Source organism: Scylla paramamosain, chromosome 17 (genome assembly GCF_035594125.1).
Source record: "Scylla paramamosain isolate STU-SP2022 chromosome 17, ASM3559412v1, whole genome shotgun sequence".
Lineage (NCBI taxonomy): Eukaryota > Metazoa > Arthropoda > Malacostraca > Decapoda > Portunidae > Scylla > Scylla paramamosain.
The window spans coordinates 18,872,679-18,899,858 of NC_087167.1; the positions used below are offsets into that span (position 1 = coordinate 18,872,679).

The 27,180-nt window shown below is 37.6% G+C and overlaps 1 protein-coding gene across 4 annotated transcripts in view; it reads right to left on the minus strand.

Moving 5' to 3' along the window:
* The window catches only part of LOC135108570 (elongator complex protein 2-like), a 181,414-nt gene that overhangs the window by 88,954 nt on the left and 65,280 nt on the right, over nucleotides 1–27,180 (minus strand). For all 4 annotated transcript variants that reach the window (XR_010272352.1, XM_064019710.1, XM_064019711.1 and 1 more), the window contains one exon: nucleotides 12,322–12,388. Coding sequence is in view for 3 of the 4 variants with exons in the window: in XM_064019710.1 (XP_063875780.1) it covers nucleotides 12,322–12,388 (67 nt within the window). In the remaining variant the exon portion in view is untranslated. The remainder of the gene's footprint in view (nucleotides 1–12,321; nucleotides 12,389–27,180) is intronic.

Consider the following 27,180-nt stretch of genomic DNA (forward strand, 5'->3'; position numbering starts at 1 on the left):
TACCTAATATTTCTGAGTGCTGCTTTCTGTATATTTTGACATCATACAAGATTTATTTCCTCCTAATATTATGAAAAGTTTATGCAAATGGATCTGATACTGGTATTGTATAATCTTTGACTTCATTACCTGAGTTCCTGCTTACTACTTTTGAGTAATTCTTGTTGACACCATTTTGATGCCTGCAAGATGAAATCCCTTGTTTTGTTTCTATATATCCAAAGTACTGTCACTGTGCATCTCTCCTCTGTTAATACTGAGATAAATGAAGCCAGGCTCATATTATGATATGATTGTTTTCTGCTTGACGTGCCCTCTTACTGGTCTCATATATTGATACTATACATTGTGGTGAAATGCTTTCTCCACTAATTGTTGGTGTGCCCTCTTCCAAGCCCAGTATATTATGTATGTTGAAATGTGCCCTCTCTCCAAGTCTATCTGAAAATTCTGCATGGCTTTCTATTCATCTAATACATGGCTTTTTAGCAGAAAAGTTTGGATCCTTTTCCCCTACATGAATACATACGATATTCTGCACCTGCTGAGAATGGCACTGCCTACACAGGGTGGAGTGAGCATGAATGATGGCTGACTTGTGGATGTTGCTGCCTTGCTGTCTATTGGGGCTCCCCTGGGAGGTGAGGTTTTCCCACACCTGTTGCTCCTTAGCAGTGACCCTGAACCTAAACATTGACCTCTGTCCCACCCCCAGACGAGGCCAGGCAGCCCTCACACTATCCTCTTGAGCGCATGGATGTGTTACTGGAGGAGGGGGAGGCCTGTGGTGACCCCACACTACAGTATATACTGTATTGTCACAGAACAAGAAAGAAGAAAGAAAAAAAATAAAGACAAAATAAGGATGAATAATGAAGGGAAGAAGATAGGATAAGTAAGAATAAAGAAGAAATTGAGAAGACAGGTGAAGTAAGGAAAAAACAAGTGATCATTCCATCTGGGAAGTTAAGTAGCAGTTGATAGTGAGCGAGCTGAGAAAACAATAAACATGGAAGGAGGACCTAAATAGTACAAAACAGAAAGAAAGCCATAAACTGCCTAGGAAGGCAGCCTGGGTCTGGGTCAAAAGGGGGATTAACAGTAATGATGTAGGGGACAAGGCAGAGAAAATGATAGAAAGGGAAAGTAGGCCAGCCAGGAGGTGTGAGGCACCAGAAGGAAAGATGGTCAACCTATAGAAACATACCTATGCCAACTTAAGCTCTGTCTCCAAAGTACCCATATATCCTGACTGGAATTCTGTATCAAGTACCACACCTGTAGGCGGATCATATGCGTAAATAGGAAACAGGAATGGTATATGTTATGAAAATAAAGATAATTTTCTGAAGGAAATAGGCAGTCCCAAACAAATATATATGAATAGAATGACAGAGAGAATTAGACAATAGCAGAAAGAGAGGCAGAAGTTTCAGAAGACCTGACTGGAGAGGGGTCGAGATGAATGGAATAACTTAAAGTAAGTGGAACTTGAAAGCGTAATGCAATCTAGAAATCAATTATCTTATTACAGGAAGAGTAGGATGTTTATTTGATGTTTTATGTTGGGTATGATAAGTTTGTATTGTGTATGAAGATTTACTTAATTATGGAATATTTATAATAATTGCTAATATCATATGAGTTTTTCTAACTAAACATTAATTGCACCTATTGAATATTAGTTGTGTTTACAAATTTTATACAGTCTGTGTTCTTACACAATGATGACATTAAATATTGAATATGTTGAAGAGACCCCAAATAACTTTGAATGAACTGAAGACGAATGTGAGTGAGAAATTTTGACTTGTAAGAAATGTAAACAATTAGGAATAATTAATTAAAATATAAAAATGTTTGAGTAATTTATCAAAATATGAAAATGTTTGTGAGTTTCCAGTAGCCTTTAAATACCAAATACATGCAACATCTCAGTCTATGTCAATTTCCCCTGAATACCTCCCGTATCTTCTAATTTCCGCATTAATCTATTGTGTTACTTTGTTGAATATTTCTTGAAATCCAAATAAATAATCCATTCATCTATATCTCTCTTGTACAATTTTTACTACACTATTGTAAAATCTTAGTAGATTTGTTACGCATGATCTTTTTCTGAATCAAAATTATCTCTGTTATCTGTGTTTTTCTAATTTTTTCTCAGCAGTTTTTCTATTATTTTGTCTATAACATTGGTGAGCGAAATGGCTCAGTAATTCAATGAGCACTGGTTATTTCCCTTCTTATACAAAATAATTATATGGTGGAACCTTGGTTACTGAACACCTCCATTTTCAAACAAATTGATTTTTCATGCAAAATTTTTACTTAATTTTTGTTTCAGTTGTGATACCATAATTCGGTTCTAGAACAAAGTTACTTGATTTTAAATATTAAAAGACATACCAAAAGCTGCTGTTTATTACTAATTTATAGTTTCTATAAAAATTTACTTTGTTTTTTTATATTTAGAGTAGAGACACAGGGTGTAAGACAGTAATTCAGTCTTTAAAATAAAGTAAATGTGATCCCGTTGAAAAGCCTTGGAATAAACAAACAGTTTTTGGTGCTCCGGGATAATCACGAGACACCTATGGCTCTCTCAATGACCCCAACACCATCACTACTGCATAACTGCATTTTTTCAGTAGCTTTTTCCAGCAGCAAGATGTCTAAGTGTTATGATCACCTTCATTTTGGCAGTAAGTGGGCTGCTCCTCTCTGTGTCCCTCTATAAGGCTTCCCTCACTAGATCGGTGACAAAAGAGAATACCTGCATGATCTTCTTATGAGTTCTGTGTCACTAAGTTCATTCAATACACCTTTTCTGGATAAATAATTTGTGAGCTGAAGATGTTGTGAAGCAGCCATCTTGGCTGTGGAAGCATCTGTCATAAGCCCCTAAGACAGGGTAGACTGGTGTCTGGGAACAGATTAATCCACCTTACATCGATTCCTATGGAGGAAATAGTTTTGGTTTTCGGACATTTTGGATTTCAAACGACATTCAAGAATTATTTAAGTTCTAGAACTGAGATTTTGCTGTATTTGCTTTTTCTATACTGTTGGTACTTTGCTTATATTTAATGACTCTTTAGAGGCTCACTTAACTCCTTCACACATTACTTTAACACATAATTAGATATTTCATCTAGTCCATCAGCCTTCCTTTCATTCTGGTTTTACAATTCTTTTATGATTTCCCTTTTATCTAGTGGATATTTCCCGGTTTGTATGGTATAGTTTGTGTCCTATCATCTATTTTAAATGGCAATTCCCTCATAAATGCAGATTGAAAGTTTCTGTTTAAGATCCTACAATTCTTCTTTTACATACCTCATGTCTTCATCAGCTATACTTTGTATCTTATCTTTGACTTTGCTTTTACTTTTTATAGCTGTAGAAGAGTTTTGGTTGGTCAATGCTATTTTCAATAGTGTGTGTGTGTGTGTGTGTGTGTGTGTATTTACCTGGTTGTGATTTATGGGAGGGGAGTTATTTCATAGTATCCTGTCTCTATATCTATCCAGTTTAGTCTTAAAAGCATGGACAGTTTTGGCATTGAAAATGTCTTCACTGAGTTCATTCCATTTGTTCACACTTCTGTGAGGAAAACTATACTTCTTGATGTCTCTTCTACAGTTAACTTTCTTCAATTTCTTACTGTGTTCCCTTGTACTCTGTGTGTCTAAATTTATAAAACATTCTTTGTCCACATTTTCCATACCATTTATCATTCTATAGATGTTTATTAAATCTCCTTTCTCTCCGCTATTTTCAAGGGTAGGAATTTCCAACATTCTTAATCTCTCTTCATAGGTCGACTTACTCAACTCCAGAACCATCTTAGTAACTGCTCTTTGTACTCTTTTCCAATTTTATAATATTCCTCTTTGTATGAGGACACCACACCACTGCTGCATATTCCAATCTTGGTCTTCTCATGGAAATCAACATTTTTTTTTTTTTATAATTTCTTCATCTAAATATGAGAATGCCATTCTTACTCTTTTCAACAAATTCATCACCTCTCCAGTAATTTTATCAGTGTGTCTGTCTGGAGTCAAATATTCAGTAACTGTTACTCCCAAATCCACTTCTTTTGATTTCTTTAACTTCACATCATCCATCTCATAATGATATTTTATTCTTTTTCACTCTTACCAAACTCCATTACTTTACATTTACTTAAACTGAATTCCATTTGCCAAGATTTACTCCATCTTTTTATCTTATTTAAATCATCTTGCAGTACCATACAGTCATTTACATTTTCTACCCTTCTCATCAGCTTAGCATCATCTGCAAATAAGTTCATATAGCTATCTATTTCTTCATTAATGTCATTCACATACATTACAAACATTATCAGTCCCAACACTGACACCTGTGGGACATCACTAGTTACTTTCATCCAAGATGAATTTTGGTCTTGTATTACAGTTCACATCTCTCTATCATCAAGATAATCCTCCATCCACTCCAGCAGTCTTCCTCCAATTCTTCCATAATTTTTTTTCTTCCATAGCAATCTTTGGTGTGGTACTTTGTCAAATGCTTTCATCAAGTCTAAGTAGACACCATCCACCCATTCATCTCTTTCCTGCACAATACTGACTACCCTTGAATTAAAGGACAATAAGTTCATGGAGCATGATCTTCCTCTCCTAAATCCAAATTGACAATTTACTAAAACTTTATCTCTTTCCAAGTGTTCCATCCATCATTCCTTTATTGTTCTTTCACCTAATTTTCCTACAACACTAGTCATGGACACTGGTCTATAACTTAGTGGGTTTTCCTTATTTCCTCTTTTGTATATTAGTGTAATATTTGCTCTCTTCCAATCTTTTGGTACTCATCCCTATGATAGTGATATCATGACTAGACTGTGAATTTTATCAGCCAGTTGTTCTCTACATTCTTTCAATATCCAGTTTGATACTCCATCTGGACCAGATGCTTTATTTACATAAAGTTCTTCAATCATCTTAAGTATTTCTTCATAACTGACTGGGACTGTACTTAGTATATTCCTCACCAACTTATCCCTTCCAGCATCAAACTCCCCTTCCACAGTAAATACTGATCTGAAACTACTGCTCATAACCTCCACCATGCCCTGTGCATCATCATAGATTTTTCCTTCAACTTTCAATCTTGATACACCTTCCTTCTTCTTCATCTTCCCATTAATATGTCTAAAGAATAGTTTGGGTTCATTTATACACTTATCTATTAAATAGCTTTCATAGTTTCTTCTCTCCATTCTTGTTATCTCATTGTACTTGTTTCTAGCATCAATATATTCCTCCCATCTGCTCTCAGTTTTCCTCTTCTTCCATCTCTTCCAAGCATTTGATTTACAATTTCTAGCCTCTTTGCATTTTGTAGTGAACCATTCTTTATCCTTTCTACATCTCGCTCCTTCTTTAGGTATAAATTTCTCCACAGCGGAATTATATGTCCATATAAATTCATCCCATTTTTCTTGAACATCTTCTGCATCTTCAGTCTTTCCAGTCCACAGCAACAAAGTATTTCCTTAATTTTTCAAAGTCAGCTTTACTATATTTAAATCTTCTTACCTTATAATTTTCATCATAGTGTATAGTTTCATATCATAGTGTATATCATAGTGTATAGTTTCAATAATTTCCATGTCCTTGGTAAACAGTAAATCAAGTCTTGATGGTTTATCTCTTCCACTAAATCTGGTATCACAATCAACCCATTGAGTCACCAAGTTTTCCACTGCCCAATTCAATAGTCTATTACTCCATGAGCTCTCATTTCTAGTAGTTGTCAATGTCTCCCAATTTATCTCCTTACAATTAAAATCACCAACAATAATTATATCACTACTTTCCATCACTATCTTTTCAAGACCTTTTAACACATCAACCAACATCTCTTCATGCTCTTCTTTTTGCCAAGCATTGGTCATAGGTGGCACATACACTCCTACATAATTCATTATCCTTCCATTTCCACTTCTAATCGACACTTGTAGAATTTCAGACTTGTCTTCACTTTTTATTACCTTCTCCACTTTGACAAATTTTTTTAGTCAGAATTGTCACTCCACCTCCTCCCTTGTCACTTCTATTTTTTATCTATGTCATATTTATCATCACCAATGTCAGGAGTTCCCCCATTCATTTTTTCCATTTTGTCTCACATAATACAGCATCATCTGGTGCGGTTATGCTTAACAACTCATTTAATTCCATCTTTGTTGACATTAATCCATTTACATTAGTATAACATACCTTACTTATTGTTTGATGTACCATTTCCTTATTCTCATATCTCTTACTCTCCAGAAAAACTTTTCCTCCGTTCACTGCTCGTTTTTTTTTTTTTTTTTAAGCCTCATTTACCAGCTCCTTTTGCTTCAACCTTTCAGTCTCATCCATATCCCTGTTTATCCATACATTCCTATATTCTTCATCTCCAGACAACCTCCAAGACCCATTAATTACTTCTGCTTGTACCTGAGTTGCAAACCTTATTCTTATGGGTCTCATTTTTTCTTCTTCATATTTCCCAATTCTATGGAACTCTTCCACTTGCTTTACTACCTGGCTGTCTTCACCCATCACTTTCTTCAGTAACTTATTCAACAGATTCTTTTCCTTTTCCTCTCTTTGAATTCTGCTTACTATTTTCTCTTCCTTTAAACCAAATACACTTACTTGTTTATATTTTTCTACATTGTCTCTCATTAACTTATCTTTTATAACATTTACCACTTTTTGTATCAGGTTTTGTTTCTCATTTTCTTGTTGTTCTATTATTTTCTTTAGTGATTCTTCTTCAAATTTACAATCATTTAACCACTTATTTTGCCTCATTTCCACATCCTTTACACTTGCCTTCATTTCTTTATTTCCATTTTAAAACAGTTTTGACTTTTTCCTTTTTGTTTCTTTAAACAGTCATTTTCCACCTTTAACTTCTCATTTTTATCTTTCATCTATATCAACTTTGTTGTAATAATCACCAACTCCTCACCTGTCTCCTTCTGGTGTGCCTCCAATGTCTTTATCCTCTCCAGTAACTTGTCCATCATTTCTTCCATATATAAAATTTTTCTACACTGCAGTCTATAATTTAGTTCTCTCTCCTCACCAGTAAAACCTTCAAAGGACCCCCATTCTTTTGGGATGCCGCCCTCTGCCATTTTTGTCCAAAGTGTAAACAAACCAACCAAACTCTCCTAAAGACAGGATAACTATACTCATGTACTGTTTCTCCCCTCTCTATTTACCACCTAGGCATTCCTGAGTCTTCATATTATAACTTGTTCCTTACTCCTTCCTTCTATATGTAGAGCACTAGGAAACACATCCTGTCAGCTCTGCCACTTAACTTTAGATTCATTCATATTTTTTGCTTGTATCACTGTTTCATCTAGATTGTTCCATATTTCTATGCTTCTATTTGGGAAACCATATTTCTTGACATCTCTTCTACTTGCTGTTTTCCCTGATTTCACTCCATGTCCTCTTGTATCTCTTGAGTCCCACATAAATAAGTCTTTCTTGTCAACTTGATCCTTACCATTTAAAGCTCTGTATATAGCAATCAGGCCTCCTCTTTCTCTTCTCTCTTGTAATGATGGAAGCTTCAATCTCCTTAATCTTTCTTCATAGGTTAAATCTCTCAAACTTGGTACCAATTTGGTTGCAGCTCTTTGGATCCTTTCTATTTTCCTTATTTCCTTTTTATTATGGGATGACCAAACAATTGTGGCATATTCCAGTTTTGGTCGAATCACATATTCCATCAACTTTTTCATCATCTCTTCATCCATGTAAGCAAATGCCCCTTTCATCTTTCTTAGTAACTCATAGGTTTCCCCAACTATTTTGTTTACATGTTTTTCTGGTGATAAATTATCACTTATTGTAATTCCCAAATCTTTTTCTTCTTTGATTTTCTTAATTTCCACTTCTCCCATGGTGTAGGAACTTGTCAATCTTCTTTTGCTTTTTCCTAATTCCATCACCTTGTGTTTCTTTCCATTGAATTCTATTTCCTATTTCTTACTCCATTTATATATCTTATTTAGATCTTTCTGTAATATTTCACAATCCATACTGTTTCCCACTCTTTTCAATAACTTTGCATTGTCTGCAAACAGACTCATATAACTGTCAACCTCATCCACCATATCGTTGACATACATCAAAAACATTACAGGGGCTAAGACTGTCCCCTGTGGTACTCCACTTGTAACTCTACACCATTCTGGTTTTTCTCCCTTTATTACTATTCTCATTTCTCTGTCCCTCAAAAAGTCTGTAATCCAATTCAGTGTGTTTCCTTGCAAACCCCTTATATTTTGAATTTTCCATAGCAGTCTCTGGTGTGGTACCTTATCAAATACTTTTTTTCAGGTCTATATTATCACAGTCTGCCCAACCCCCTCTCTCTCTCTTGAAGTATATCAATTGTTCTACCATAAAAGCTCACTAAATTTGTGACACAAGATCTTCCACTTCTGAAACCAAATTGTCTGTCAGTCAATGTATGTGTTTCTTCTAAAGGTTCCATCCATCTGTTTTTAACTATTTTTTCCGCTATTTTTGCCACCACACTTGTTAGAGACACTAGTCTGTAATTCAATGGATCTTCTTTATTACCTCCTTTAAAAATGGGCACAATATTGGCTCTCTTCCAGTCTAGAGGGATTTTTCCTTCCTTAAAAGAACATACTATGGTATTGTGTATACTTTCTGCCAGTTGCTCACAACATTCCTAAAGTATCCAGTTGGATACTCCATCTGGTCCTTGAGCCTTACTTACATCCAAATCTTTCATAATCTTCTTAATTTCACTTATGTCCACCTGTATCTCTCTCATCACATTGTCTCTTTGCTATGGTCTTTCTCCTTCAAATTTGCTTTCTTTGGTGAATACTGACTGGAAGCACTTGTTCATTAATTCCACTTGTAACCGTGTATCTGCGTGTGTAATGTCATCTTTCGTTAATTTATCTATTGTTTGCTTGTTTTTCATCTTCCCATTCACATATCTGAAGAATAACTTCGGTTCATCTTTGCATTTGTTAACTATATCTTTCTCATAATTCTTTTCTTCATCTCTCAGGATTCTGATATATTCGTTTCTTGCCTTCTTGAATTCTTCCCATTTCTTACTTCCTCCTTTTTTTCTCCATCTATTCCATGCTGCTTCTTTTTCTTTCCTTGCTGTTATACATCTTGTATTAAACCAATCTGTTTTCTTTTCACTTCCCTTGTTTTGATCTTCAGTACATATCTATCGACCCCTTCATTATAAATTTCCATGAATGTATTCCACTTTTCCTGTGTCCATGAACAGTTGTTTCCATTCAGCCTCTTCAAAATATTCCCTTAACCTGATAAAAACTGCTTTCCTGTAATTATATCTCCCATTCTTGTAAACCTCATTCCTATTTTCCATTGGATTACTGCCTATACTGAATTCAATCAACAGATGGTCACTTTTACCTAGTGGGCACTGATTCAATGATGTCCATTTCCTTTGTAAACAGCAAGCCTAGTCTTGATGCCTCTTCATTACCCCCAAATCTTGTATTTTCTCCAATCCATTGGGTCATAGTATTTGTCATTATTAAATCTAGAAGCATATATCCCCATGACTCTTCTCCTCCGTCCATGGTCCACTCTTCCCAGCATACCTCCCTGTAATTAAAGTCACCCATAAGTGTTATATTATTACTCTCTGCCAGTATTCTCTCCAAACAGTTATCAGTGTCTCTTAACAATGATTGTGTCCATGCATTCATCTTTGGGGGTACATAAGCCACTGTAAAATCTCTTCTTCCTTCTCCCTTCCTTTTTGTTTTAATTCTAATTACTTCTGCCATTCCTTCTTGCATTTCAACATCTTCCACTGATATACTCTTCTTTGTATTTCTGTGTTTTATCAACACATTATAATTACTATTACCAATTCTTATATTTTCTATCGACTCATTTAGTTTAACTTCAGTACTACCCATGATATCGGGCTGCTTTATCTTAATATAATTATTCAATTTTTGCAATGTTGATATTAAACCATTCATATTTGTATATGCCACTGTCCATTTTATATTTTTCCATGTTATTTACATTTTCTATTCTTTTTTGTCAGATACCACTTCCTGAGCCTCTCATCTTTTACCTTCCAATAAAACTTTTTTTTCTCTTTCTCTGTTCTGTTCTCATTTTTTGCCTTTGCTTCTTTTATTAGATCGTTTATCTTGAGTCTCTCCTCCTCATTCATGTCCCTCTTTATCCAAACTTTCCTGTATTGCTCTGTCTTGTCCAGTTTCCATGCATACAATATCACTTCCATGGCTGTTATTTGTGCCCTAAATTCTACTTTCAGTGGTCGCTCTCCTCCTTCTATATACTTCCCCAGTCTATGTATTTCTTCAATTTCATTTATCCAGTCCTTCCCTTCTCTCTGTATATTTCTTATAATGTCCTCTGGTACCTTTTTTTGTTCTCTTTCCCTCTCGTATCTTACTGGCACTGTTTCTTTTTTTAATCCATATAAAACAATACATTTCTTTATGTCCACTGTGTCCCTTACCATCGATTCCTTCTGTTTGATCACTTTCACAATTTCCTTACTTAAATCTGTCTTTTCCTTCTTTTGCACTTTTATGATTTCTGTAAAGTTAACTTTTTCTTCCTCTTTTTCCTTCCTCCAGATTTGATGTTCACTTTTCACTTTTCATCCCTATCACTTCATTTCCCTGTTTTTAACAATATCATTGTTTTCCTTCAATTTTGTCTTTAGATCAGCACATAGTGTTTTCAATTCTTTGTTTTCCTCTTCCAGGTCATGTTGTTTTTTTTCAAATTTTTTCACTCTTTCAATGAGGTCACTGATCATCCCCTCCATTAAAACCACTTTCCCTCCTTGTATTTTTCCATGTAGTTCATTATCTTCCTCAAATCCTGGGAATGGTGACCCTGTTGGCAACACTCCGCTCCTACCTATGGCGTCCGCCTTGCTGGAGCTTTTACTCATTTCATTACCTCTGTTATTACTTAAATTTTCCCTTATTTATTTATTTCTGGAGACAGGACAACTCTACTTGAGCAAAGCTCCTACCTGGGAACACATTCTAGGCTCCTTGTGGTGGCCGTGGTCAAGCAAAATCTTTCTCTGCTGGAGCTTGGATCTCTGCTTGTTTACTCGATGACGACTCGAGTATGTGTGTGTGTGTGTCAGGCTTGGGTCCAAGTACATGTACTTATATTTACGGTAAGTACACAATATCATGTACTTGTACTCAGGTTTATTATTTCTTAAATTGCTTGTATTCATATTTATACTTGGACTCAAAGTAATCAACAATTTTATCAGTATTTTTGAGTATAACCAACAAAATTAAAACTGTAGTACAGTGTTTGATGTACAGGTGGAGGTAAGGTAAGGGTAACAAAAGTGTGTCCTTTGGGAGGCCTGGTGGCCAGGGTTGGTGCCAGCAAGGTCATGTGAGGTAGAGCTGCTGCCACTCTCACTCTTACTGTTAATCTGTCAGAACCTTAGTGTAAATATAGAAAGAGGAAAACAACTGTCAAATGGTGCCTAGACTGGTAGGCTACATCACTGAGAGGTATGGACCAATCAATCCCAATCAGGCATCAAACAAGATTCCCCCAAACTGTTCATGTGTAAAGTCTATCATTCAGTTCATTTACAAAATCTTTAGCCTTTGTGGTCATTATCAGCCAGCCCATTGTGGGGAGATGGGGGGCAAAAACAGGACAAAAGGTCTTGTGTTCTACCACAGGTAAATCATAAGTATTTGAATTTCACTAACCATATTACAATTATATATACTATGAAACACACATACTATGCTGTTGAAAAAAAAGGTTAAGGGTATCAGTAAAAATTTACTTGTACTTGAACTTGGGTGCAGCATAAAGTATAAACCAGAGCACTTGTACTTATATTCATGATACTGTAATGTAATTGTACAAAATAATGTATTTGAACCCAAGCCAGCTGTGTGCACATGATAGTAAGGGTCCCTTATCTCAGCTATCCATCTTTCCAGGGGCATCAGCCTAGTACTCATGTTAACAGAAACAAAATTAATAAAATGCAGTAGTGAAAAATCATTTCACACAGCAATCAATCAACAAGACATCAGAATAAGAGGTAACACAGTTTAAGAGGGAGGGAAATTAGATGAAAATACATGAATCAACTATGAAATCTGCCCCAGAGTTATTTTGCAAGAATTCCCTTTGCTTAGAATACACTATAGAAAGACTATATGGTATTTAATCAACTTACTTCACTCTTCGTTTTCCAGCCAGCATGAAGACGGGTAGTTTGGTCTTTGCTGACTGATAACAGATATCTGAAAAGAAATTACCACATGACAGGAGACTAATTTTGAGATTGACCAATGAAATTATATTATCTCTATTGCTCATACCTAGCCTTGAAGGAATGTCTAAAATGTAAACTCCAGTACTGCACAAACCTATCTTAAACATTCTCAATAATTAAATGATCTTTAAATTATATAAGAAATGAAAGGCTCAACAACATTCATAAGATGAACATACATAAAAGAATGTGCATACCAGAAAACATCTTTTCTTATATTAACCAGTACCAGACTCACAGCTACTGTCTGTTCATAATTATATTATTTCATAGTTAGTCATTCAACTGTTAACTTACAGTATGAATCCCATAATTTTATTCTGTGTAATTCAAACTATCCTGTGATATATATGTTTTTAACCTGTACAGCCCTGCACTCTTTGGAAGTTTTTTTTTCACCTTAATCCTGAAAACCAATTATTTTTTTTACTGTATAAATCAACTGGAAAAGATATGTTTGTTGATAAGACAATAATTAAATCTTTGAAATAAATTAAATGTGATCCCGTTGAAGAAGTTCCTCGATGTAAACAAACAAGATTTAGTACTCAAGAGTAATCCCAAGCCTCTTGTGGCTCTCTATGAAACACAACACCATCACTACTGCACAACTGCATTTTCCCAGCAGCTTTTCCCAGCAGTAAGATGTATGAGTGTTATGATCACCTTCATTTTGGCAGAGTGGGTTGCATCTCTCTGTGTTGCTCTGTAAAGCTTCCCTCACTTGACTGGTGACAAAGAGAATGCCTGCATGGTCTAAACAATATCTTTTGATAAGTTCTGTGTCACTAAGTTCATTCAATACATCCTTTCTGGATAAAAAGTTTCTAAGCTGGAGATGTTGTGGAATGACCATCTTAGTAGTGGGAGCATTGGTCATTACCCTGTAAGACATGTTGGATGGGCATCTGAGAATGGATTAATCTACTTTACATTGATTCCTATGGGGAAAATAGTTTTGGTTTTCGAACATTTTGGATTTCAGACAGCATTCAGGAATGAATTAAGTTAAAAAGCTGAGGTGTGTGTGTGTGTGTGTTCTTTAAGGAACTGCACTTCATTGTCTGGTATGATCTCTCTCTCTCTCTCTCTCTCTCTCTCTCTCTCTCTCTCTCTCTCTCTCTCTCTCTCTCTCTCTCTCTCTCTCTCTCTCTCTCTCCCTCTCTCCAGGCAAGATCAAAATTTGATCATGCATATGTCGCTAGATGACCATATTGTGTGTGTGTGTGTGTGTGTGGTATCTAAGGAAATGTATACCTTTCTCTCTCTCTCTCTCTCTCTCTCTCTCTCTCTCTCTCTCTCTCTCTCTAGCAACTCATAATGGCAGCAGGCCACACCGCTGCAGGGTATGTTTACAATCACACAGGAACACCAAAGTCTCCAGAAATATTACAAACATATCCATTTAAGCAAAGTCTGAAATGTTACATCATTCATTATTTTTTTTTTTTTTCACTTTTATTAATGCCTGGTCTCTCTACCCACTGAGTCAACACCTTTTCTACCCCATCCCATCCCTGTTGCCATATTTATAAACACCCATGGGGATGAGAGAGATCAATAATACCACAAACAGCCAAGTAAAGGGAAAGGGGACAGGAAGAGGAAGGGGAAATTTAATAATACAGCTGTCTCTCTTTCCCTTCCTTCCCTGCCCTCCTCCCCCTTCATCTCCCTTGTCCCTTATCTCCGACAGATAAGGAGGAAGGAAGGTGACAGGGAGGCAGGTTTCAAACAAGAAAAAAGAGCCAGGGAGAGGAAAAGAAAAAGAAGGAGGGAGAGTACATGGGGTAAAGAAGTGAACAAAGGAAGGAAGGAAGGAAGGGATGGATGGATGGATGGATGGATGGATGGATGGAAGGAGGGAGGGAAGGGAGAGGAGGTCAGGAAAGGGAGAGGGAAGGAATGGGGAGGGAAGGATGGAAGGGAGAGAGAGAGAGAGAGAGAGAGAGAGAGAGAGAGAGAGAGAGAGAGAGAGAGAGAGAGAGAGAGAGAGAGAGAGAGAGAAACACACACACACACACACACACACACACACACACACACACACACACACACACACACACACACCATGTAGTGTAGTGGTTAGCATGCTTGGCTCACTACCAAGAAGGTCTGGGTTCGAATCCTGGGTGCGGCGAGGTAAATGAGCAAATGTGTAGCCCCTGTTCACCTAGCAGCAAGTAGGTATGGGATGTAACCTGAGAGGTTGTGACCTCACTGTTCTGGTGTGTGGTGTGTAAGTGGTCTCAGTCCTACTCAAAGATCAGTCACTATGAGCCCTGAGCTCTTTCCGTAGGGTAACAGCTGGCTGGGTGACCAGCAGACAACCGTAGGTGAATCACACACACACACACACACACACACAAGGCGGTGACAAGATGTGTTTTTCAGTGCTCTACATATAGAAGTGAAGGAATAACATAAATCACTCATAGTTAAACAAGATATGTTATGAAGACCCAGGAATACCTAAGTGGTAAATAGGGAGGGGAGAAACAATACTGTGAGTATAGTTATCCCGTCTATAGGAAAGTTTGGTCTGTTTGTTTACATTTTGGACAAACATGGTGGAGGGTGACACCCCAAGGGAAAGGGGATCTTTTGAAGGTTTAACTGGAGAAGAAAGAGAACTGAATTATAGGTTGCAGTGTAGAAAGATTTTGTATAAGGAGGAAATTATGGACAAATTATTGGAGAGAGTAAAAACATTGGAGGCACAGCAGAAGGAGACAGGTGAGGAGTTGGTGATTATTAAAGCAAAGCTGACTGAGATGAATGATAAAAATAAGAAGTTGAAGGTGGAAAATGACTGTTTGAAGAAACAAATAAAGGAGGAAATAGAAACGGTTCAGAAATGAAATGAGGAAATGAAAGCAAGTATAAAGGATGTGGAAATGAGGCAAAATAAGTAGATAAATGAATGTATAGTTGAATAAGAATCACTAAAAAAATAATAGAACAACAAGAAAATGAGAAATAAAACCTCAGACAGAAAGTGGTAAATGTTATTAAAGAAGAGAAAAAGTTAGTGAGAGACACTGTAGAAAAATATAAACAAGTAATTGTATTTGGTTTAAAGAAAGAGAAAATAGTAAGCAAAATTCAAAGAGAGGAAAAGGAAAAGAATCTGTTGAATAAGTTACTGAAGAAAGTGATGGGTGAAGACAGCCAGGTAGTAAAGCAAGTGGAAGAGTTTCATAGAATTGGGAAATATGAAGAAGAAAAAATAAGACCCATAAGAATAAGGTTTGCAACTCAGGTACAAGCAGAAGTAATTAATGGGTCTTGGAGGTTGTCTGGAGATGAAGAATATAGGAATGTATGGATAAACAGGGATATGGATGAGACTGAAAGGTTGAAGCAAAAGTTGCTCGTATATGAGGCTAAACAAAAAAACTAACAACAAACAGAGGAGATGAAGACTGCTGGGGTGGATGGAGGATTATCTGGATGATAGAGAGATGAAAACTGTAATACAAGACCAAGATTCATCTTGGCTGAAAGCAACTAGTGGTGTCCCACAGGGGTCAGCGTTGGGACTGATAATGTTTGTAATATATATGAACGACATAAAGGAAGAAATAGATAGTTATATGAACTTATTTGTGGATGATGCTAAGCTGATGAGAAGGGTAGAAAATGCAGATGACTGTATGGTACTGCAAGATGATTTAAATAAGATAAATAGATAAAGTAAATCTTGGCAAATGGAATTCAATTTAAGTAAATGTAAAGTAATGGAGTTTGGTAAGAGTGAAAAAGAATAAAATATCATTATGAGATGGATGGTGTGAAGTTAAAGAAGTCAAAAGAGGAAGTGGATTTTGGGGTAACAGTTACTGAAAATTTTACTCTGGACAGACATATTGATAAAATTACTGGAGAGACGATGAATTTGTTAAAAAGAATAAAAATAGCATCCTCATATTTGGATGAAGTAATGATAAAAAAGTTATTGATTTCCACAATAAGACCAAGACTGGAATATGCGGCAGTGGTGTGGTCTCCTCATATGAAGAGGAATATTATAAAATTAGAAAGAGTACAAAGAGCAGTAACTTCACTCACCACACCATCTATACAGATGTTAAACAACCAAGGTGACATTCAACATCCTTGATGTAACTTAATATTGACCAGAAATCATTCACTTGTGTTATTTCTTACCCTTACACATACTTTACTATTCTCATAAAAACTTTTCAGCCCTTTTAAGAACCTACCACCTACACCTACTTCAACACATTCTACATTCCTTTCCTATTAGTTCTGCTATATGCCTTCTCTAGATCCATAAAAGCCCAGAATATTTCTTTCCCTTTTGCTAAATACTTTTCATAAATTTGTCTTATGGCAACACTTGATCTACACAGCACCTCCCTCTCCTGAAGCCTCCTTGTACATCACATATTACTCCAGTACCTTCTCTGATTCTCTTTATCAATAACCTCCTATATATACCTTACCAACCACACTCAACAGACTGATACCTCTGTAATTAGAACACTCATGCCTATCCCATTTTCCTTTATATAGTGGAACTACACATGCACTTGCTTATTTCAATGGTACTGTGTGGACTATTTGGGGTTTTCATTCATCCTATTGCCTCCCAGCTAACACATAATCACAGAAAGCATCACTAAATATAATTATAAGTAGAATAATAACTTAGTTGTGGACCACATGGGTAGGAGTTATGTGGACAGTTTTTTTTTTTTTTATGTAGGAGGGTCACTGGCCAAGGGCAACTAAAATCCCCCCCAAAAAAAATAAATAAATAAATAAGATAAAATAAAATAAAATAAAAAAAATAAAAAAAGCTCACTGAGATGCCAGTCCCAGAAAAGGGTCCAAAGCGGTAGTCAAAAATTGAAGGATAAGTGTCTTGAAACCTCCCTCTTGAAGGAATTAAAGTCATAAGAAGGTGGAAATACAGAAGCAGGCAGGGAGTTCCAGAGTTTACCAGAGAAAGGGATGAATGATTAAAAATATTGGTTAATTCTTGCATTAGAGAGGTGGACAGAATAGGGGTGAGAGAAAGAAGAAAGTCTTGTGCAGTGAGGCCGTGGAAGGAGGGAAAGCATGCAGTAGCAAGATAAGAAGAGCTGTTAGCAAGAAAATAGCAGTAGAGGATTGCTAGAGATGCAACATTGCAGCGATGAGAGAGAGGCTGAAGACAGTCAGATAGAGGAGAAGAGTTGATGAGACAAAAAGCTTTTGATTCCACCCTGTCTAGAAGAGTGGTATGAGTGGAAATCCCCCAAACATGTGAAGCATACTCCATACATGGACGGATAAGGCCCTTGTACAGAATTAGCAGCTGGGAGGGTGAGAAAAACTGGTGGAGACGTCACAGAACACCTAACTTCATAGAAGCTGTTTTAGCTGCCAAAGAAGTTCAGATTACAAGTGAATGGAAGACTGAGGAGGTTCAATGTAGAAGAGGAAGACAATTGTGTGTCATTGAAGAAGAGAGGTTTAGTTGTCTGGAAGGTTGTCGAGTTGATAGATGGAGGAATTGAGTTTTTGAGGCACTGAACAATACCAAGTTTGCTCAACCCCAATCAGAAATCTTAGAAAGATCAGAAGTCAGGCATTCCGTGGCTTCCCTGTGTGAAATGTTTACTTCCTGAAGTGTTGGACGTCTATGAAAACAATGTGGAAAAACGCAGAGTGGTATCATCAGCGTAGGAGTGGATAGGACAAGAAGTTTGGTTTAGAAGGTCATTGATGAATAATAAGAAGAGAGTGGGTGACAGGACAGAACCCTGAGGAACACCACTGTTAATAGACTTAGGAGAAGAACAGTGACTGTCTACCACAGCAGCAATAGAACAGTCAAAAAAGAAACCTGAGATGAAGTTACAGAGAGATGGATAGAACCCCTAGGAGGGTAGTTTGGAAAACAAAGCTTTGTGCCAGACTCTATCAAAAGCTTTTGATATGTCTAAGGCAACAGCAAAAGTTTCACCAAAATCTCTAAAAGAGGATGACCAAGACTCTGTAAGGAAAACCAGAAGATCACCAGTAGAGCGGCCTTGACGGAACCCATACTGGCGATCAGATAGAAGGTTGTGAAGTGATAGGTGTTTAAGAATCTTCCTGTTGAGAATTGATTAAAAAACTTTAGATAGGCAGGAAATTAAAGCAATAGGATGTCTGAGGGATTAGAACAGTCACCCTTTTTAGGAACAGGTTGAATGTAGGCAAACTTCCAGCAAGAAGGAAAGGTAAATGTTGATAGACAGAGTTGAAAGAGTTTGACTAGGCAAGGTGCAAGCAAGGAGCCACAGTTTCGGAGAACAATAGGAGGGACCCCATCAGGTCCATAAGCCTTCAGAGGGTTTAGGCCAGGGAGGGAATGGAAAACATCATTGGGAAGAATTTTAATAGGTAGCATGAAGTTGTCAGAGGGTGGAGGAGAGGGAGGAAGCCCTGAATCGTCCAAGACGGAGTTTTTAACAAAGGTTTGAGCAAAGAGTTTAGCTTTAGAGATAGATGTCATAGCAGTGGTGCCATCTGGCTGAAATAATGGAGGAAAAGAAGAAGCATATTTATTGATGTTTTTGGCTAGATGCCAGAAGTCATGAACAGAGTTAGAACTTGAAAGATTTTGACACTTTTATTAATGAAGGAGTTTTTGGCTAGTTGGAGAACAGACCTGGCATGGTTCCAGGCAGAAATATAAAGTGCATTAGATTCTGTTAATGGAAGGCTTAAGTACCTTTTGTAGGCCACCTCTCTATCATGTATAGCATGAGAACCCACTGTGTTAAACCAAGGTTTGAAAGGTTTAGGTTGAGAAAAAGAGTGAGGAATGTACACCTCCATGCCAGACACAATCACTTCTGTTATGCGCTCAGCACACAAAGATGGGTCTCTGACATGGAAGCAGTAGTCATTCCAAGGAAAATAAGCAAAAAAACATCCTCAGGTCCCCCCAACTAGCAGAGGCAAAATGCCAGAGGCACCTTTGCTTAGGGGGATCCTGAGGAGGGATTGGAGCGATAGGACAAGATACAGATATGAGATTGTGATCAGAGGAGCCCAACGGAGAAGAGAGGATGACAACATAAGCAGAAGGATTAGAGGTCAGGAAAAGGTCAAGAATGTTGGGTGTATCTGCAAGATGGTCAGGAATATGAGTAGGGTTTTGCACCAATTGCTCTAGGTCTTGGGGATGACAAAGTTGAAAGCTAGTTCACCAGGATGGTCAGTGAAGGGAGAGGAAAACCAAAGCTGGTGGTGAACATTGAAGTCTCCAAGAATGGACATCTCTGCAAAAGGGAAGAGAGTCAGAATGTGCTCCACTTTGGAAATTCAGTAGTCAAAGAATTTCTTATAGTCAGAGAAGTTAGGTGAGAGATATACAGCACAGATAAATTTAATTTGATAGTGACTCTGTAGTTGTAGTCAGATGGTGGAAAACTTGGAAGATTCAAGAGCGTGGCCACGAGAGCAGGTTAAGTCATGCACACATAAACACAACATCCAGCTTTGGACTGAAAATGAAGATAGAGAAAGTAGGAGGAAACAGAAAAGGGGCTACTGTCAGTTGCCTCAGACACCTGAGTTTCACCGAGGAAAAGAAGATGAAGTTTAGAAAAGGAGAGGTGGTGTTCTACAGATTGAAAATTAGATCTTAGACCACAAATATTGCAGAAGTTAATGAAGAAAAAGTTGAGGGGGGGTCAAGACACTTAGGGTTGTTATCAGAAGAGTAGTCTGACCTGGGGATATTTTGGTCCCCTCCCCAGATAGGGACTCAGAGGCTAGTGTAGGAGTGTTATTAGGTGTGTTATTAGGTGCTTGTAGTTTTGTGTGGAGGAAGAGAGTTGTCTTTAAAGGGCAGGCTGTGACTGATCCCTTGTGTTGTGAGAGACAAAGGGAAACATTCAGTGAGGTCACAGCTGGATTTAATGATGAGTTCACAGCACCCCCTGATCCAGTGCTTTAGATCTCACTGGGAGTAATTATTAGATGAGTTCTAGTCACTGGTGTTCCAAGCCAGTGGCTGACTGTGTTTTCATAGCTAGGGCAGCATCCTTTTGGATATCCAATGGTTCTGAGCTTCAAAATTCTTCCCAATTTAGCAAATTTAACTACTGGAAACTGGTAGAGTGGCAAGAATGGATCTTAAAAGGACTGTTAATCTAGTGGTGTCTGGATGGTGATTACTACTGAGGCAGGCAGGCTACTCAGGCAAGCAGGGAGTGTCGCTGTCTCCTTGCCACATCATACAACAAAAGCTAAAACACATTTTACACACTTCTACTTCCCATTTTATTTACAGATTAACCTTAACTGCCTATTAATATAACTTATGATTTATATACAAATCATAACACAAACCAGTAATGCACTGATATTGTGCATGATACAAGTAGAAATTTCCACAGGTACCATGCTGGTCAAAAAACATATATTTAACAATATAATTAACTACTCTCAGACAATGATCCCACCTACCTTCAAACACATCCATCTAGACCTAGTGCTTTTCCACTTTTCATCTTACTTACTGCTGCTTACACCTCTTTTGTCATACATGCCTCATTTCACTTTCCTAGTATGCTAATGGCCATGATGTATACACAGTATATTTATGGGAGTGGGTAAGTGCACATGCTGTTTGCCAGCCCTGAACATTTATGGCAGCAATTTAAATAAAATTGCTGTGGCCATATTTTGACTGGGAGGCTTTCCATATTCAGTCAGGACACTTTTCATACCTTTACCCAGGTAATTCTGCTAGTATGTGTGTGTGTGTGTGTGTGTGTGTGTGTGTGTGTGTGTGTGTGTGTGTGTGTGTGTGTGTGTGTGTGTGTGTGTATATATATATATATATATATATATATATATATATATATATATATATATATATATATATATATATATATATATATATATATATATATATATATATATATATATATATATATATATATATATATATAATGAAGCAAGCAGTAAGAACAAATGAGAGAATAATGATGAGAGAGAGAGAGAGAGAGAGAGAGAGAGAGAGAGAGAGAGAGAGAGAGAGAGAGAGAGAGAGAGAGAGAGAGAGAGAGAGAGAGAGAGAGAGAGAATGAGAAACGAGAGAGATGAGAAGAGAGACAGGCCAAGGACAAGACTTAGACGTGTCCTGGACACGTAGGTACTCAACCTGAATCTCCTAAAATAATATCCACGCAATCAATCATGTTCACCACATAAATTTCCTTACTTCCCCTTATCCATTCAATCTGAGTCTCACCTAGTATTTAGTATAAGAGTTGCTCTTGACAATAAAGTAATCAGTATTTATTTATTCCCCCTAGTTTGATCATTAGAATTTTAAAAAATGAAGTGTTTTATTCATGTAAGACAATGCTGGGAGCAGAGTGTGGGCAGATATATGTATGTGTGTGTGTTGCCACACCTCCCCCTCTTCCTTGTACCCCTTCTGCATATCAGCAGAGACAGTGTGGCACACTTTCCCACAGTCAGTCACTACCCAGTGCTTAGACAGAGCAGATGTACTGAGACAAACACTAATTCTGATGGAGACTGAGGCAGGATAAGAGTTAGTCAGGTCAGTTGCCTTACGGGGATAAGTGAGTCATTACTAGCCATACACCCCAGCCTACTTATAAACAACAGAAGTCTCCATAGTAGTCTGCCAGAGAGGGCAGTTGTGTATAATACACTCCAGACCCAAGGAAATGAGTCTCCAGCTGCATGTGTGTGTAGGCAAAGCTCTTGCACAGTGAGTGGTGAATGATCCTCCTGTGTGTTAACTGGCACTCATTTCAAGTCATTTCCCATGCCTCTTTGTTAGTGAGCTTGTTTTGTGTTAAATACTACTGTTGGTTGATACTGTTCAGCTGCAGAGGACTTAAGTTAAGCTGACAAGGCCTGTCTGCCATCCAGGAGGCAGTAAGCGACACTACATGGATTTAGGCTATAACATGCTGTTGGACAGTGAGTGGATTTGTTACTGAGGGTGGCTGTCAGACAGGATGTTATTGCATGTTATAACTGTGTCTTCCTAGATGTGGTCAATCCTTTCACAGCTGTGGGTGTTAGAGTGAGGTCTAAAGTTAGTGAGGTCTAAAGCACTGTTCAGTGGGTGCTGTGAACTTATCACTGAACCCAGCTGTGACCCCACTGAATGTTTCCCTTTGTGTCTCACAACACAGGGGGGCAGTCACAGCCTACCCTCTAAAGACAACTCTCTTCCTTCACAAACTACAAGCAACTAATTACACACACACCCTTCACTTAAAATTCAAAATTATCATGGCGACTCCTGCACCAGCCTTGGAGTCCCCATCTGAGGAGGGGACCACCAATATCCCCAGGTCAGACTCCTTTCCTGGTATTGACCCTATCTTGACACTCCCATCAACTCTTTCTTCATTAACTTTTGCAACATTTGCAGTCTTAGATCTAATTTTCAATCTGTAGAACATAACCTCTCCTCTACTAAACTCCATCATCTTTTCCTCACTAAAACACAGGTGTCTGAGGCAACTGAGAGTAGCCCCTTTTCTGTTCCATCCTACTTTCTCTATCCTCCTTTTCAATCCAAAGCTGGATGTTGTGTTTAAGTGCGCAACAACTTACTCTGCTCTTGTGCCCACGCTCTTGAATCATCTGAGTTTTCCACCATCTGGCTACAGCTACCTAGTCACTCTCAAACTGAATTTATCTATGCTGTATACTTCCTACCTAACTCCTCTGACTATAAGAAATTCTTTGACTACTTAACTTCCAAAGTGGAGCACATTCTGACTCTCTTCACTTTTGTGGAGATTTCCATGGAACACATTCTCTCTTCCCTTTTGTGGACATTTCCATTCTCAAAGACTTCAATGTTCACCACCAGCTTTGGCTTTTCTCTCTCTTCACTGACCATCCTGGTGAATTAGCCTTCAACTTTGCTATTCTACACAGCATAGAGCAATTGGTGCAACACCCTACTTGTATTCCTGGCCATTTTGGAGAATTGCTCAACATTCTTGACCTTTTCCTGATCTCTAATCCTTCTGCTTAAGCTGGTACCCTCTTTTCTCTGCTGAGTTCCTCCAATCACACTCTCATGTATGTATCTTGTCCTACCACTCCAATTCCTCCTCATGATCCCCCTAAGTGGAGGTGCCTCTGGTGTTTTGCCTCTGTTAGTTGAGAGGACCTGAGGAGATATTTTGCTGATAGTGTCTAGCATGGAGGTGTACATTCCTCACTCTTTTTCTCAACCTAAGCCTTCCAAACCTTGGTTTAACACAGTTTGTTCTTGTGCTTTACATGATAGAGAGGTGGCCCACAAAAGGTACTTGAGTCTTCCATCAACAGAATCTAATGCACTTTATATTTCTGCCTGGAACCATGCCAAGTCTGTTCTCCAACTAGCCAAAAACTCCTTCATTAATAAAAGTGTCAAAATCATTCGAGTTCTAACTCTGCTCGTGACTTCTGGCATCTAGCTAAAAACATCAATAAATATGCTTCTTCTTCTTTTCCTACTTTATTTCAACCAGATGGCGCCACTGCTATGACATCTATCTCTAAAGCTGAACTCTTCGCTTAAACCTTTGCTCAAAACTCTACCTTGGACAATTCAGGCCTTGTTCCTCCCTCTCCTCCACCATCTGACTACTTTATACAACCTATTAAAATTTATTGTAATGTAGTTTTCCATGCCCTCACTGGCCTAAACTCTCTGAAGGCTTATGGACCTGATGGGGTCCCTCCTATTGTTCTCTGAAACTGTGCCTCCGTGCTTGCACCTTGCCTAGTCATATTCTTTCAACTCTGTCTATCAACATCTACCTTTCCTTCTTGATGGAAGTTTGCCTACATTCAGCCTGTTCCTAAAAAGGGTGACTGTTCTAGTCCCTCAAACTACCATCCTATTGGTTTAATTTCCTGCCTATCTAAAGTTTTTGAATCTATCCTCAACAGGAAGATTCTTAAACATCTATCACTTCACAACCTTCCATCTGATAGCCAGTATGGGTTCCATCAAGGCCGCTCTACTGGTGATCTGGCTTTCCTTACTGAGTCTAGCTCATCCTCTTTTAGAGATCTTGGTGAAACTTTTGCTGTTTCCTTGGATATATCAAAAGCTTTTGATAGAGTCTGGCACAAAGCTTTGATTTCCAAACTACCCTCTTACGGTTTCTATCCTTCTCTCTGTAACTTCATCTCAAGTTTTCTTTCTGACTGTTCTATTGCTGCTGTGGTAGATGGTCACTGTTCTTCTCCTAAATCTATTAACAGTGGTGTTCTTCAGGGTTCTGGCCTGTCACCTACTCTCTTCCTATTATTCATCAATGATCTTCTAAACCAAACTTCTTGTCCTATCCATTCCTATGCTGATGATACCACCCTGCACTTTTCCACATCATTTTGTATATGTGCAACCCTCTAGCCTTCAGGAAGTAAGCAGTTCATGCATGGAAGCCACAGAATGCCTGACTTTTGATCTCTCTAAAATTTCTGATTGGGGCAGAGCAAACTTGGTATTGTTCAATGCCTCAAAAACTCAATTCCTCCATCTATCAACTTGACACAACCTTCCAGACAACTATCCCCTCTTCTTCAATGACACTCACCTGTTCTCCTCTTCTACATTGAATATCCTCAATCTGTCCTTTTCTTATAATCTAAACTGGAAGCTTCACATCTTATCTCCAGCTAAAATAGCTTCTATGAAGCTAGGCATTCTGAGACATCTCCACCAGTTTTTCTCACCTCCTCAGCTGCTAACTCTGTACAAGGGCCTTATCCATTCATGTATGGAGTATGCTTCACATGTATTGGAGAGTTCCACTCATACTACTCTTTTAAACAGGGTGGAGTCAAAAGCTTTTCATCTCATCAACTCCTCTCCTCTAACTGACTGTCTTCAGCCACAATGTTGCATCTCTAGCTATCTTCTATTGCTATTTTCACGATAACTGCTCTTTTGATCTTGCTAACTGCTTGCCTCCCTTCCTTTTACAACCTTGCTGCACAAAACTTTCTTCTTTCTCTCACCCCTATTCTGTCCACCTCTCTAATGCAAGAGTTAACCAGTATTCTCAATCATTCATCCCTTTCTCTGGTAAACTCTAGAACTCCCTGCCTGCTTCTGTATTTCCACCTTCCCATGACTTGAATAACCTTCAAGAGAGAGGTTTCAAGACACTTATCCTTTAATTTTTTTATTACCACTTTGGACTCTATTCGGGGACCGTCATCTCAGTTAATATAAAAATTCAAAACTGGTGGAAGCAAAAGTTTACCACTCCTACAAAAGCCATCTGGAAGGCCATACAAGGTATCTGAAAAGACAAGAACACTTCTCAGGAGGAAGCAGGAGGTCAATCCGAGCCTTAAAGGACACCAAATTAAGGAAGGAAATCCAAATATATTTGCTAGTGTCTCTCTCTGTACTGTCCATGATACTTTGCACTGTGACCTTGGGTATCACAGTTAATGGCAAAGAATAAAAGCCACTTATAAATGACTCACAGAGAAAGAAAAGGATCCAGTTTGCAGAGAAATATCAAGATTGGACTTTAGAAAAGTGGCATACAGTACTGTGGTCTGATGAAAGCACTTTCTGTGTGAGTGGTACAACATCTACCAGAGTGTACAGATGCCCTGGGCTAATTCCAATGACCCCTGCTACACTCAGAAAACCATAAAACACCCTCAGAGTTTAATGGCTTGGGAATGTTTTACTTTCAATGGTCTCAGTGACCTCGTTGTTTTCCCTAAAAACACTACTGTCACTAAAGTGCATTTGGAACACTTAATGGATAATCTTGTGTCATCATTTTATATAACCAAAACTAAAATTTTACAACAGGATGAGGCACCAGCTCATACTGCTAAAATTGTTAAGGAATGTCTAGATAACTGTGAAATCAACACCATAATAGATTGGGTTGGCAATTCACAAGATATTTCTGCAATAGAACTCATGGGGTGTAATTAAGGCCAAATTACAAGACCATGACACAACAGTCTCCAAGCTGGAAAAAAGAGCTTCAAAATTTAGCTGATAGTGTACTGAAATATTTCAGACAAGAGCTGTAGAAACAAGGAAATGTAATAAAATACTAAGTACTGGGTGGAGTTAGAATTTGTTATTTTTTTTTCTGGTGATCTGACAGGAAATGTGCAACCAAAAACTATTGGCGCAGTAACTTTTCATCCAGACTGTATGTATGTGTGTACATATATATATATATATATATATATATATATATATATATATATATATATATATATATATATATATATATATATATATACACACACACACACACACACACACACACACACATATATATATATATATATATATATATATATATATATATATATATATATATATATATATATATATATATATATATATATATATATATATATATATATATATAAACAAAGATAAGCAAAGAATTTGCTTAGAATTTTTGTACAGTTTCAGTGTGAGTATATATCTTGACTAGTATGTGTAATTCTGTAATTCTAAACAAAATGAAATAGAAACTAAGCTAAGAGCAAGAGTCTTTGGGGAGATGTAGTGTTACCAATGTACACAAATGATATCAGAGCGCTTGCCTTCCTGCTCTTTCTAAAGAGTGTTTTAGCAGGTGCGTATTGACACCAGACAGCACCAGATTTGTGATTCTGGTCAAAAATAAATCTTTAATTGGGCAACTTTTAAACACTTAAACAGGTGTATTGTTGTACAGTAATATCATTGAAAAT